Source organism: Chiloscyllium plagiosum, unplaced genomic scaffold (assembly GCF_037043375.1).
Source record: "Chiloscyllium plagiosum isolate Xiang-an unplaced genomic scaffold, Cpla_swu_hap1 HiC_scaffold_11, whole genome shotgun sequence".
Taxonomy (NCBI): Eukaryota; Metazoa; Chordata; class Chondrichthyes; order Orectolobiformes; family Hemiscylliidae; genus Chiloscyllium; species Chiloscyllium plagiosum.
In genome coordinates, this window is record NW_028270149.1 from 53,025,509 (window position 1) to 53,040,839 (window position 15,331).

At 39.0% G+C, this 15,331-nt stretch overlaps 1 protein-coding gene across 1 annotated transcript in view; it reads left to right on the top strand.

Moving 5' to 3' along the window:
* Positions 1-15,331, top strand: part of srpx2 (sushi-repeat containing protein X-linked 2) — a 70,289-nt gene that overhangs the window by 37,763 nt on the left and 17,195 nt on the right. Inside the window, exons 3-6 of the mRNA XM_043704663.2 lie at positions 1,874-1,957; positions 6,588-6,779; positions 11,733-11,909; positions 14,401-14,527. Of these exons, the coding sequence (XP_043560598.1) occupies positions 1,874-1,957; positions 6,588-6,779; positions 11,733-11,909; positions 14,401-14,527 (580 nt within the window). The remainder of the gene's footprint in view (positions 1-1,873; positions 1,958-6,587; positions 6,780-11,732; positions 11,910-14,400; positions 14,528-15,331) is intronic.

The window sequence follows — 15,331 nt, forward strand, 5'->3', positions numbered from 1 at the left end:
CTGGACACCCTGTCATCAGAAACATCCTTTCTGCATTTACTGTATCTAGTCCTTTTAGAATTTTATAGGTTTCTGTGAGACTTCTCTAATTCTCCTAAACTACAATGAGTATAGTTATAACCTATCTATGTTGGTTCCTGCCATCCCAGCAATCGGTCTAGTAAAAAAAACTGGGAAAACAATTCTGAGGTCTCTGTCTAGGAAGTCCAGAGATAAACCTTTCCTGATCAGAACACTGCTTCTCAATCATCATCTTCAGGTACTCTTGCTTGTGTGCAAGAGGTATAGAGTGACTGGCTCACAGTTATAAAGGTCTCCAACATTAATCAAAACTCACGAGCTATCTTAAGGCTTGAGATATTTCTTATTGCAGAGCAGAAATAGAACTCCTTCCGGTCTTCTGCCTAAACATTTACACCCACAAATTGTTCAGCTAGCTAGGAGTCAATCACGCAGTTGTTGGCAGGCAGGGGGACTTTTCCACTGATATCTGGTCACTAGTCCGCAGTGCTATTTGTCACCTGAATCTCTAGCTAATCTGTAATGAGGCTTCCACTACTGCTTGAACAAGCAGCTGAGTAAATAGTACTCAAACTAAGTGCCAGGCTATTTGATTTTAATAAGTGCATTGATCCTTCAATAATACTTGGCTTTTCAGCCAGTTCTTTTCCTCATTTCAATTTGCAATCAAAAATATTGAAGGATGAAAAATTTGGACTTTACAAACTATATGTATGTATGTATGTTGTGAAATTCTCCCCTCCAAAATATAAATTAGATGCCCTACAGTATAGAAACAGGCCATTTGGCCCAACCAATCAACACTGACCCTCCAAAGAGTAACCCACCCAAACTCATTGCCCTATATCTACCCCTGACTAATTCACCTAACACTATGGGCAAGTCAGCATGGCCAATTCACCTAGCTTGCACATTTTTGGACTTCAGGAGGAATCCCACACAGACACAGGGAGAATGTGCAAACTTCACACAGACTGTCACCTGAGGGTGGAACCGAACTCGAGTGCCTGGCATTGTGAGGCAATAGTGCTCACCACTGAGCCACTGTGCCACCCTTGTAATTATATTGGTTTCTGTTGTGGTTCCATGAATAAGTTCCACTCTAGGTATTGCACATAAATATTAAGTCTAACACTCCAGTACAGTACTGAGAGAGTGTTGCACTGGCAGAGGTACCATTATTTGACTGAGGCATTTTGGAAATTTATTGTGCGAGCATTGACTGTTGCATTTTGTAAATTACAACAGTGACTGTCCCTCAAAAGTGCTTCAGTGGGTGTAAAGCATTAAAAATTGCTATGTAAATATGGTTTTGCTTTTTTTAAAGATCCTTTTTTGGATAATTGGGATGCTTTGCAACATGGAAGCCATCTGCATATTTCAGGCATATGTAGATATTCCGTTTGAGTCTAACTAGCTCAGTTGAGTTGTGTAGAACATTAAGTTTCTCAATGCTGCTTCAGTTCAGTTCACCTCAGTGTGACAGTGTTACACACTCACGGATGCTAGCCATTCCTTCTATACCTGTTCTCAGTGACCAGCCCACACACGCTGACTTCAGAAATACAATTATGGCAGGTTGGCTGGTTGCTCATCAATTGGTGCACTGCAGATCTATTTGTCATTTTACAGAATATTCCATGAATTGAGTCAATTCTAAGCATTCATTCCCTTTTCCTACTCTGGAGCCAGTAAGACCAGAAAGGGAACTTGCATTTTCTTTTCAAATCAATAGATATAACTGGAAACATACTGCTGGAATAAATATGGTGGAAAGTCAAACACAAAAGAATTAACAGAAAAATGAGACAAACCAATATATCTATCACATTGTTCTTCTTTGCTTTTTCAGGGTCTGGATATTCTTATGCTGAGAGCCATGATGTCGATTACAGTGTTCCATATGCAGGAAGCAGCTACTATGTGGATTACAAAGGTAAATTTCTTATTTATAAGAGACAGATCTGTAATATTATCACAGACTTTCCAACAACACAATCAAATAAAGTTGTTTTAATATTAATTGCAATATTGTGGCAGTTCCATTCATGAAATCTTAAATCGATGCTCTTGCATTTATTTTATGTGAATCCTGCGAATATGTGAAGGAAAGTTAGCCATTAATAAATCATTGTAGTTTGAGTGTTATATGTCTAATGGCTGCCATATCTGTTTCCATGCTGTACAATTCTATGACTCTAGAGGTTGAGGTCATAAGCCAGCTAGTACATGAAGTAAAATAGCTTTCTCCAAGCATTTCCCCATTTCATGGAAAATATTGCGTGTACTTTCAATTGTAGGTGCAAGTTACTCAGATTATCCAATATACACGATATTCAAGAAGTGGATATGTTTTTATGGAAGTTAATAGTTTCAGTAAAGGTGAACATAAAACTAGGTTATAATTCCAAATTTACTAATGAGTTGAATTTTACATTTTACCATTTACCATGATAAGATTTGAACCTGTGTCCCTAGAACTTGGGTATCTGGATTATGATGGTAATAACACTAGCACTATGCCACCTCCCATTAATTGCTACATGTTGCAGACGGACATAGTGGAAAGCGCACCTTTAGCCTATTCTCTAACCTCTCTTCTATTCTATTTAAAATAATGCAAATAATAATAATTACCAACTTTTCAAAAAAAATGCTTTTAATATTTGCTAGAAACAGTAAACAAAAGAATATTCCCAATATGCAGTCATTATTATTAATGGAGACTAGATAACTACATTTGAGAAAGATGCAACAGAACTTTGTGCCTTCAAAAAAGGTATTTAATTAAATTCTTTTAAATTAGTTTGATGTGGTATTGGTGAAATATTTGATGTATTCAAATTTCAGTGGATTTTCTTCAGTTGCAAAGAGAATGCCAGAAGTTTGAATTTATGCATGATCATTGCAGCTGCTCCTTTCCTTCAGGTTTCTATTTAATTTTGAACTCTGCAAATGGGATGCAACATTGGCAACTTTATAGGACCAGTGCTGAGTGCCGTGGATATAATGCTGCCTCGCTGAAGCCTGTCAGTGTACATTTCAGATGGCATTGAGACTCCAGTCCTGCAAAACTGCTTTTACGAATGTAACTTGCCTAAAGTACATTAGACAAATGTACTTTGATCAGGAGTGTTTATATTAGTGCCAAACTACAGCATATGTTTTATATCAGTGCACGTTCTTCAGCTTAATGTAGTCTTTATTTTACATGATTATTATAATGCTAGATTAGGGTTCCAAAGGGGGCCTCTAGCTTTTAAATACCTGAGCTTCTGACCACAAAATTGATCTTGAATAACTGCAAAAGACACTACACACATGCAATGGCTTTAGTATTATAAATATCTTTCATCAAAATACATCTATTAAAATACCACTTTTGCGCTAATATCAGTAAGTTCATATGGAGAATGATCAATGCTTGGAATGAACTTTTGGTCACTGATGGAGACAAAAATCCAAATGCATTTATAAAGCAGTTGTATCTCATGATGGTATTTTTGAGTACATCTGGATAGCATAACTGTTTTAGTAAAAATGTCATCCATATTTCTTAGTATTTAATGGTCTTCTAACTAGCAGTGTTGTGGAAACACAATGATGTAAATATATATAAAGCAAATTTTGCTTTCCTAATCGTTACATTCCTATTTCAAAAAATCCTCAAATTGAGTTTGGGGATTTCTAGGTACAATAGAAGAGTTCTTAGTGTCCAAATTCAAAGCACATAGGATTGTAGGATTGTGGCATGGATGGAGAACTGATTAGTATTTGCAAAACCAAATGGGAATAAAAATATCCTTTTTGAGTGGAAAATGCTGTCTAGTGGGATACGGCAGAGTCCTCAGCTCTTCACAATATGTATCAATGATTTGGCTGAGAAACTCAAATGCACTAATTCAGTGTTCGCCAGCAATAATACAAAGCTAAGTTGGATTGTGAATGGTGAAGAGGATGAAAAGAGGCTTGAAGGCAATTTACACAGTCTTTTTAGTTTACTCATGGAATGTGGATGGTGCTAGCTAGGCCAGCATTTATTTTCAGTCCATGGATGCCCTTGAGAAGATGATGATGAGCTGGTTCTTGAACCTTTGCAGTCCATGTGCTGTTGGTAGACCAACAGTGCCATTAAAGAGAAAATTCCAGGATTTTGACCCATTGACACTGAAGGAATGATGATATATTCCCAAGTTAGGATGGTGAGTGGCTTGGAGGTGTACTTGAATGTAGCAGTTTTCCTTTGTATCTGTGGCTCTTGTCCTTCTAGATGAAAGTGGTCATGGGTTTGGTAGCTGCTGTCCAGTGAGCCTTGCTGAATTTCTGTAGTGTATATGGCAGATGGGACACACTGCTGCTACTGAGCATTGGTGGTGGAGAGAGTGGATGCTTGTGGATCTGGTACCAATCACGCAGGCTGCTTTGTCTGGATGGTGTCAAGCTTCTTGAGTGTTTTTGGAGCTGCACCCATGCAGACAAGTGGGGAGTATTCCATCACCTTTCTGACTTGCGCTTTGCAAATGCTGGCAGGCCCTGGTGAGTTAGGAGATAAGTTACCAATTGCAGGGTTCCTAGTTTCTGGCCTTCTAGCCACTATGAGTCACCTAGGGATTCTGTTTTATATGATTTCTGTGGTAACCATCAGAATGTTGATAGTGGAGAATTCAGTGTTGGTAATGCCACTTTATGTCAATGGGTGATGTTTAGATTCTCTCTTGTTGAGATGGTCCTAGTCTGGCATTTGTGTTGTGTGAATATTATTTGCCACTTGTCAGCCCAAGCCTGGATATTGTCCAGGTCTTACTGCATTTGGCCATGAGAAATGTCATTATCTGAGGAGTTGAAAGAACAGAAATAACATGGTAAATTCAGTACAACATGGGATAAGTGTTGATTATCCACTCTGGTATAAAAAACAGAAAAGCCAATTATTACTTCTATAATAATAGATTAGGGAAATGTTGAGGTCCAAGGTGTCTTTATGTCTGTCATTGAATCCAAACATGCAGGTGCAGCAAGCAGTTAAAAAGGAAAACAGCATGTTAGCCTTCATTGCAAGATGGTGTGAGTACAAGAGTGAGGATATCTTGCTGCAGCTGTGAGGTGACATCTGGAGTATAGTTTGCAGTTTTGATCTCCTTCCCTAAGAAAGAATCTCAACTAATTCCTATAATGACAGGCTTGTTGTATGAGGAGAGATTGGGTCCATCAGACCAGCTTTCTTATTGAAACGAGATTGAAAATTCTGCCAGGAGTGAACCGGCTGGATTCAAGGATCTTGTTACACCAGCCTAAAACGTCTGGAACAAGAGGTCACAGTCTCAGGATACAGAGTAGGCTATTTCAGATTGAGATGAAGATAAACTTCTTCGCTTAAGGTGGTGAACCTGTGCTATTCACATAAGACTGTGGAGCCCAAGTCACAAAATATTTAGGAAATAAGTAGATAGATTTCTAGACACTGAAGGCATCAAGAGTATTGGGTGAGTGTGGGAGTGTGGTGCAGAGATGGAGGATCAGCCATGGCCCTATTGAAAGGCAGAGTAGGTTCAACGAGCCAGATGGCCTATTCATACTCTCATTTTATATGATTCTATGTAATATACGTTTTTGCTCAGGTGGAAGGTTTCAGCTTTAATGGCCACAAGTGCACTGGAATTGCTTCCTGGGCTTCAAAGAGGGGGTAAAAAAGAATCAATTTTCTTCACCTTAACAGTTCCAAATTCAACACTCCCTCCACTCCCTCGGAGAGAGAATACGTGCATTGACATTCAATGAGGCTGTTGTTCTACCCTCTGGCATTTAATTGATTTGCTGACACATGTTATATTGGTTATATTGGCTCACATAGTGAATGGTGATATGAATTACTTACTGGAGGACAAAACCACTTCAGAATTTCATCTTAGCAAGCATCTTTCAGAGAGAGGGTAGCAAGGTGATTGAGAAAAAAATACTTGCTGTAAGTGCTTGACTTTGTCACTAACTGCAGTAACAAGCGAGTTATTTCTTTATCTAATGTTGTACTTCTCATCAGCATTCTATCTTGGTCAGGTCAGTTATGGTCAGTTGAAAAGCTTTAAACTAGAAAAATGGATCATGTCAAGGAGCTTGAACCCGAGGAGAAATGGAAAAGAAATTGGTTCTTTCAGACATTATAATCAGATTGTCATCTTAAACATTCTTGTACTGGGTTTGAATTGAAGTGTGTAGAATGCTGTTTGCCCAGTTGACTGCCCTGAATGCCAGCTGGTTGTCCTATGTTATTAAGCCAAACAGCTTTGATGCCAGCAGATGGACATTGCTATAATCTGTCCTGGTTTTTCTACGGGAATGTCAAAATACAAAAGATCCCAACCAGCATTCCGTTTCTGTTTGCAGCCTTCCATGCTTTGTGGAAGTCAATTGAGAACAGCTTCAGCCCTGAATGACTACTTGGTGAGGCATCACGAGATACTAATGTTCTTGAAAATGTTCGCGAACTTGAATTGATACCTCCCAGAGAATTGGGGTAAGGAAATCTCAATATCCAATTCTACTGACCCTAAACATATCTTTTCTTTCAGAGCCAAGATGGTGTTACCCGTTGAGCATAGAAAATGGTGACACAGAATGTCATTCACCAAGGGGTGCAAACTACAGAAGCACACTTGGAACGCGTTGTCGAATACTTTGTGACAGAGGATACCGGTTGCTAGGCCGAAGGCATGTCGAATGTACGGTGACCAGGTACTGGTCTGGTATGAGCAGATGCAAAGGTGGGTCCATGGAAAAAGTAGTTGCCTTAAAGCTGAGTTATCATCAAGATCATTTGTGAGTAAATTTGCTGTAAAATGTGCCTTTGTGAATGATTGGTGAGGGAAAAATCAGACCCAGCTGTGTTACCTAAGCTGAATGATCTGTTGATATTCTCCTGGGAGTACCCGCAGTTGAAAGTACATGTCGGATGAGGTAGTGGACAGTGACCAGCTGCTTTGGAATCATACCCAGTATCATTAAATTCCTTCAGAACTGTGGACAATGGAGAGAAGCAAGAATCTGGTGTTAATTAACTTATGCTTGCTGGTTGCTTTTCCGCTGTCTGTAAAGCCATAAGGAAGGCCTCTATCAATTTAGATTGTATGAACAAAAGTGCAAAGTATAAATAAAATGCTGAAAATGTACAACAAATTGATTGGGTGACAATTAGATTGCTGTGTGGAAATGGAAAAATACAGTTCTGAGCAAAATTTCAGATTTTACATTGAGTTGTTAGAGCACAGAATGCTTTTCCATGTGGAGTCATGCAGGCAGAGACCACTATTTGTTTCAAGGGGTAACTGGACCATTAATTGAAACAATGCAACAGAGCTGTATGAGGAGTGTGACATAGCGAATAATTTTGGGTTAGTCAAGTAAAAAAAATCATGGATACAATTCCTTGCTGTAATTAAGCAGGCGCTAGGGTTTAAATGGCCTGCTTCTATTACCATGAAAACATTTTGTGGTTCTATTTTTATAATGGGCAAATATTGTCACTGCACACAAGAGAAAAAATTCCCAAAACATTTGCAAGTCTGGGAATGTTCAGACTTTATTTGCACACATTTTATATGTTCATTCTGTTTATGAAAACTGTTCTTTCACATTAGTTACACTGAGTAATAAATTTACATCTGGCCATCTTTTAACTGGTATAAGTTTTCAATGCAGTTTGCCCTTGGTCTTGCCTATATCATTTGTTGCAGTTGAAACTTACCACCATTTGCCTCTTGCACATCATGATCTTTGACTTGTATTACTTAGAAGAAACATTGAGAAATATTCTTTCCTTTTGTTCATTGTCTTACAAAATGAGACAAAAATATAATTTGATTTGCACATTATTGCAAAATCTTTGGATGATTCTCAAAACTGCAATTTGAAACCTCCTCAGTGCGCACTCCAGTGCAGCTGAACAATAGAGGCCATTCACTGCGGTCAGACAGTGTGAATATGTTCCAGGAGCAATTCGATGACTTAAGGAAAAATTGGAGAATATAAACTCTGCACGACAGTTTACGTGCAATGTTTTTGTGTTACTTTTACTTTTATTTGTATTGGTAATAAATTTTGCCATTACACGTATACTTTGAAAACAGGTGACACTTTATCACAATCTGTATTGATCTGTGAATGTGGAGAAGGAGCAGTTGTAATATACCATGTGATAAAGGCAATAACTTAATGACAGAAAATTCTAATCTGTCATTGTTTATAAGGCCAAATGTAATGTTTCACTAAAAACATTTAAGAAACGAAATGGTTTCATACTGGCTTGCATCTATCACTGCTGATGGGAGACAACTGAAAAGCATAGCGAAAAACTCCAAATTCTTCAACTGTGATGTTACAACTCCTCAACTACCGTTATATTAACTATGTTGGCCCTTCAATATCATGGTCTTGCACGATGAGATGAACATCCTTTTAGGAGAGGATATCAGACATTTGAGGTGTACATGTACTCCAACATCAATTTTATTAGCTTCAAACTATCATCAATTTTTATTTTATTATTGAGGCCCATAACACAGAACATCAATGAATTTTAAAAGCATGTTGCAAATCAAGCAATTCCATTGGTTAGTAATACCAGACTTGATTTGAAAGGTTGTCGCATTTCTGTAAATATGAAAATGTGTTAATGACTAATTGTATGTAGGATTAAGTTAGTGTTCAGCTAGCAGAATTTCTAGGGCTGTTTCTGTTATTTATTTCCTTCATGCTTGGTTTCTTTTTCTAATTTTATTTTTTGCACTTTCTTTCTTGTAATGTTAAATCCAGCATTTGTTTTCCACACTAATAGTCCTTAAGAAGGTGATGGTGAACTGTTCATCTGGTGTAGATACATACACAATGCTATTATGAAGGCAGTTTCATAGTTTTAAGAGAAACACAATCTAATTCCAAGACTGGATGATGTGTGACTTTGAGGGGAGCTTATAGGTGATGGTGTTACCATGCATCTGTTGTGCTTGTCTTTCTGGATGGTGGAGGTTGATGTTTTGAAAGGTACTGTTGAAGGACCCTAGTGGAGTTTCTGCAGTGCATCTTGTAAATGAAACACACTGCCGTTACTCTGCATCAGTGATGGAAGGAGTGAGTATTTAAGGGGAGGATGAAGTGTTGATTTAGCGGGCTGCTTCATCCTGGATTGTATTGAGCTTATTGTGTTAGAACTGCAGTCAACCAGACACAAAAATTGTCATTACATTCTTGGCTTGTGCTTTAAGCATGGTGGTCAAGCTGTGGGGAGTCAAGAATTTCCTCATACTTACTTGTATGTACTTGCTGCATTGTTCCCAGCCTTTTTTCTATAATTATAGTATCTATATGATTGGTTTAGTTAAGGTACTGATTAACGGTCACCCCAAGGAGTTGACAGTTGGAGTTCAGAAGTGGCATTACATTGAATGTCAGGAGGTGATGATTAGATTCTCCCTTCTTGGAGAGGGTTATTGTGGAATGTGTGGTGTGAATATTGCTTGCCATTTAGCAATCCAAGCCTGAATGTTATCCAGGTCTTGCTGCTTATAAATGTGCAGCGCTTTGGTATCTGAGGAATCAGGAATGACGCTGAATATTCCCACTTATGAAGAAGGGAAAATCATTGAAACAGTTAAGATTGCAGGGCTTACGACACTGTTGAATGACTCGTAAAATGATTTAACAAGGACTGTCAATTACATCAGGTACACAATAACTTTTCAAATATGGCGTGGACAGCTCAGATGCCAGTCAATTTCAGGATATCTGGTGATTTTTGAATTCCTCTAAATACAATGAGCAGTAGAATCAGGCTACGATCAGACAAAAGAAATTCCATGAGGCACAGTAGGTAGTTACTGATGAGTTTGGGAATGATGTGGTGACGAATTTTGCTGTGCCTTAGAGACAGAAACCCTCTGTGAAATTTAACTCATTTGGCACAGCCAAAATATAACAATAGTCAGCCCAAACGAATTCCCATGCCTCAATGACTATGACCCAATCCCTGATAAACTTGTAAGGATGATCCTTACTGATAAGTTAACTAGACTTCTGACCAATCTCCAGACAGTTGCCTTACTAACGTATTGCTAATTTCCTCACTGATTGCACTGAACCAGCAGTATCCATTATGGCCCACTCTATGGATGGTGATGATATGGAACCCATGACCCTGATTGCCCTGAAAGATCAACTGACCATGTCCAAGCCTTTGGACTGAGATCACATGCTGTTCTTGATTGACTGTGACTGTGCCAGGACCTCTGGCTTGACCAAGGAGTATTCTATTGAAGATTTTGAGACCTCATTAGTTGGCTGAATGGACACGATGCAGCATGACATTGTACAGCAGCATGTCCACTCCCATCACTGATCACTGCTGACAACCGTGACAAAATGCCTGTATACAATGAAAGATGCAATGTGCGCTCCAAAGTGCAGCATTAAAGTAGATCACTGTGTTTCTAGGGAGTCAGAGCCATGATGACATAATAAGGGTAGTGTGTTCCCGCTGCCAACCTCTATGGAAAAGGTGGTCAGGCAGTCACTGTCCGTAGAGTGTACGCTGAAGTTCTGATGAGCAAATGGCAAACTGGAGCTGCCAGGTATCTGCTCAGACTTTCATGTTAGGAATTGTCACCATCTAGTTTCTGACTACTATGTGCGATGATAACGAACTGTAAGTAAACAAGGCAAGAATAATTAATAATGAGACATAAGTACATGCAAATAAGCCTCTCTGCCACTCACCAATGTGCTATTAGTCTCACCATTCAAAACTTGGGTGGAAAATTGGATATTTTCCCTTAACAGAGAGAATCTCATTTATCTAATCTTGCCTTATTTTCACCATGGGCTTACTGCTACTGGGAACATTCAATCTCAGCATCAAAATGACACTTATTTCTTTCCATCTGACATCTCTATCTTTTACCTCCAATTGTGTTGTGCTCACAAAACTAATCTGTCTTGTATTTCAAAATATTTTAACTAATATGCTGTGCTTCACTCTGTTTTGAGGTTTTGTTTCATAGTATTTGAAATTTTTTTTCTACTTTTTAATTATTCCTAAATGCTACCAGGAGCCTGAATCCTCTGGCTTCTGGGTTGCTTGCTTGAAAATATGATTATGCATTATACTGGCTGTACTCCATGAGATTTCCAAATTTCTTTGAAACTGAAAGCTCTACCTTCCTGTGCAGGCTGGTTTGCCCCACCGATACAGAAACGATGTTCCATGTTTCTGCAGTGGCCTAAATGTTTATACTGATTCTAACCTGACAAGTGCAACTGAGCTCTTTTAAAATTGATTACCACGAGCAGGATTTGTGGAGCAAATTGTGTATAATTGCTAAGTTAATAACTTTAGGTCTGATACCAGTTTGTTTACCCCAAGGTCCTATTTAGCTTATATGATAGCATTACTGATACGTGGAAATGTCGATTAAAATGATTTGAATTTTTTGGCATTATTTCATCTAATCCTGATTCAAACAAGGAGGTGCTCATAAATGTTATCCATTTATATTAACTAGTTTTCATCTGATTTGACACTGTAAGCAGAATGAGTAGGATACGAAACTCCTCAAATTTGCCAACCTGGTATGTAGTTAAATTTATGTACAGTTTAACTGGAATGTTTTATGACTGTTCAATATGAGTGTTAATAATCCAATTATTGAAGACTGTTTCCTTCCCAGAGGTGCGTTGTCATTCACTTCCTGCATTTCCATATGGATCATATGTGTGCTCCAAGGGGACACGCGTGGATTCAGAGTGTGAGTACATATGTGAGCAAGGATACCAACTGGAAGGAGATAGAACAAGAGTGTGCCAGGAGAATGGCCAATGGAGTGGGAGTGAACCTATATGTGTAGGTAAATTGGACTGAAATCCATTTTGCGTTGTACTTACTAAATGCTTGCACCTTATGGAAAAAAAGGAAGAAAAATGGGTTTTAATTTCTGTTAGGATCTTCAAACCTTTATGCTTCAGACAATATTCCTCAACACTCTGCCTTACACAAATATTTTAGTTCAAAATCTGTAATAAAAATGTTGTCAAAAGATACCAAATATCCATTGCGATTTCTCAGTGCTGATGTTTTATTTTCACTATAGAAATCTCTGCAACCATTTTTGTATGTTTTTAGTATTTGTTCCTTGCATTTGGAGCTTCTCATTGGTATTACTTTAGTGATAATTATTGTTGCTAATGTTAGCAGTTGAATGCTTAAACTATTTGCATGGTATTCCTTGGCTGCTATTTTATGACAGGTGTTACACTACTTCAAATAAATGGTTAACCTTTCTATTAAAATTGTAATATAAAAATAATTAAAGCATTCAGTAATATGGCTAAGAGTAATTTCTAACAGTTTTCTTAGTTTCAAACCTGCATTAGTTGAGGTGAGGGATTTGATTGCTGGTCTTTTTTTGGCATCAGCATCAAATTAAAAATAAAATCCTCAATTTTAGCATTCATTAATGGACCAGCGCAAATGTTCCTCTCATTTTTGTACCCTTTTAGAATGTGCATATTACTATCTCAATTGAGAATTAGGTTGAAATTGGCCAAGGGAAAGAATGTCTCATTGCCTCAGCAGGGCTGAAGTAGGATCTGCCAAGAGCAGACAGAACCTGTTGAGCTAGCAGAGACCTTTTAATCATTACTTCAACTTGGTTTCACCAGAAGGCCTAGAGATTACGTAAATTGATCAATAAGAAACAAAATTGACTTAATCTTCTCAGCCCAGTACATATGTATCTTAGAAATATCGGACAGGGAACCTAACTGAATCACATACATCCAGAATTCCCTGGCTTGACCCATGGTGTGTGCTCATTTGGTGTTCTCTGCTATATAAAGATGGAGCCGTTGCAATTACTTGACATTAAACGTCCGGGGTCTGGTGAAACAGAGTCAGCTGAGCTTTACATACCTGATCACTATTCATTTAAGCTTTGTTCTAAATGTGTGTACAGAATTTTGTCAGCTGCGAACAGTACTTCTGATTCTCCCCTGTATTCACGCACTATTCCTAGCCAAAGTCCACACAGGGGGAGTAAACATATGGGCGTGCAACTCTACAACTGCTGTTTTCATTAAAACAAACCCCAGCAAGGACACTGCCTTCCGGACAGCTGGGACTTAAGGATCCAATTGGATATTGGGCCACCTACATTCTCTTCCAAATCACTTAAACAAATATTACAAAAAACAGAGATCCTAGCACTGATCTCTGCGGAACATCATTGGTCACAGATCTCCAATCAGAAACACACTTTTCTTCTACTGCTCTCTGTCTTCTATGACTAAGCCAGTTTTGTATCCATCTGAGTAGCTCACCACATAGTCCTTGTGACTTCATCCTCTGTATCAGCCTGTTAGGAGGGATCTTGTCAAAGGCCTTGCTAAAGTCCATATAGAGATGGAAATGTGTTGCTGGAAAAGCACAGCAGGTCAGGCAGCATCTAGGGAACAGGAGAATCAACGTTTCGGGCATTAGCCCTTCTTCAGGAATGAAGAAGGGCTAATGCCCGAAACGTCGATTCTCCTGTTCCCTAGATGCTGCCTGACCTGCTGCGCTTTTCCAGCAACACATTTCCATCTCTGATCTCCAGCATCTGCAGACCTCACTTTCTCCTTTAAAGTCCATATAGAAAACATTATAGTGCTGCCCTCATTGATCATCTTTGTCAGTACCTCAAAAACTCAATCAATTCCTCAAAAAACTCAATCTTCCCTGCACAAAGCCATGCTGCCTATTGCTAATAAGTGCAAATGCAAGTAAATCCTGTTCCTAAGAATCTTCTCCAATAATTTCTCTACCATACAAAAGACTCACTGGCCTGTACTTTCTCCCATTATCCCTGTTGTCCTTCTGAAACAAAGCAACAACATTGGCTATTCACCTCTCCTGTGCCTGAACAGAATTCAAAGATTTCAAAAAGGTCCCAGCAATTTCCTCACCTGCCTCCCTCAGCATTCTGGGATATATCCCATCAGACCTTGGGAACCTGTGTACCTTCCTGCTTTTCAAAACACTCAATACCTCTTCCCATGCAGGTGCAAGAGACAAGGTTATCAGTTCAGCCGAATATGCTATAAACGATGTCCCTTCCAAAACGTGAGGTACCATTCCAAACGTGCCCCAACCAAAATGTCCAGAGACGTCGAATGCGAATGGCCACATAATAGTGACAGCTGCATGTCAAATGGTGCTGCAATAGAATTAACTGAATCTACAACTGCTGTTTTCATTAAAACAAACCCCAGCAAGGACACTGCCTTCCGGACAGCTGGGACTTAAGGATCCAATTGGAATATAAAAAAAAATACTAATTGACAATTTCTTGATTTTAATAGATTATGAACCTCCAAGGATAAAGTGTCCGGGGTCCAGAGAGAAGGTGGCTGAACCAGGGCAGCTGGCTACTCGTGTATATTGGGACTCACCGCGTATAAAAGATGTAGCTGATAAACACAGCACGAAGTTAGTGTGAAACATTAGATCGCGTGCTTTTCATTCCATTTCTGTAACTATTTGATCTTGGGGAGACGAACCCTAGTGTGATACCCACATCAAGGAAAACGGAAATAATTGGAACTAAATAAGCGATGCCATCAAGGCGGGACGGTATAGGAGAGAGATGGGAGGGAATAGGAGAAACTGAGGATGAAGTAAAGTGAATTGGAGATGGGGAAAGGGAGGGAGATGAGCATGTAGAGGACAGTTACTGACAGAGATATACAACAGTGACTTTCTGGATCCATTTAGAATCTCTGTGGAGAAGGGCAGAGTGATGAATTAGCAACGTCTCTCAGTGGAAGTGCAATGGATTATCTGCAAGGTGACAAGGGTAAACAACTGGGAAAGTAGTGCCACAAAAAGGAAAATCTTGCAGCAGAATTAGGTGGAAGCATGCATGGGAGAGCATTTGAGAGCATTTAATTATTTACATTTTAGAAAAATACGTGTATGTATTATTTACCTCCTTTTGTTATCTATTCAAAATGTTTACTAGTTCTGGCCAAGGCTGCCCCATGGTGACATCTTGTGGTCAGGAACCATGATTACAGGCAGACTCGATTTGCGTTTCCACATCAATGATGCGGAGGTGCTGGTGTTGGACTGGGGTGGACAAAGTTAAAAATCACACAACACCAGGTTTTCGTCCAACTCGTTCATCAGGTAGCTGATGAAGTAGCAGCGTTCCAAAAGCTAGTACTTCCAAATAAACCTGTGGATTATAACCTGGTGTTGTGTGATCTATAACTTTCCACATTAAGTATTGCC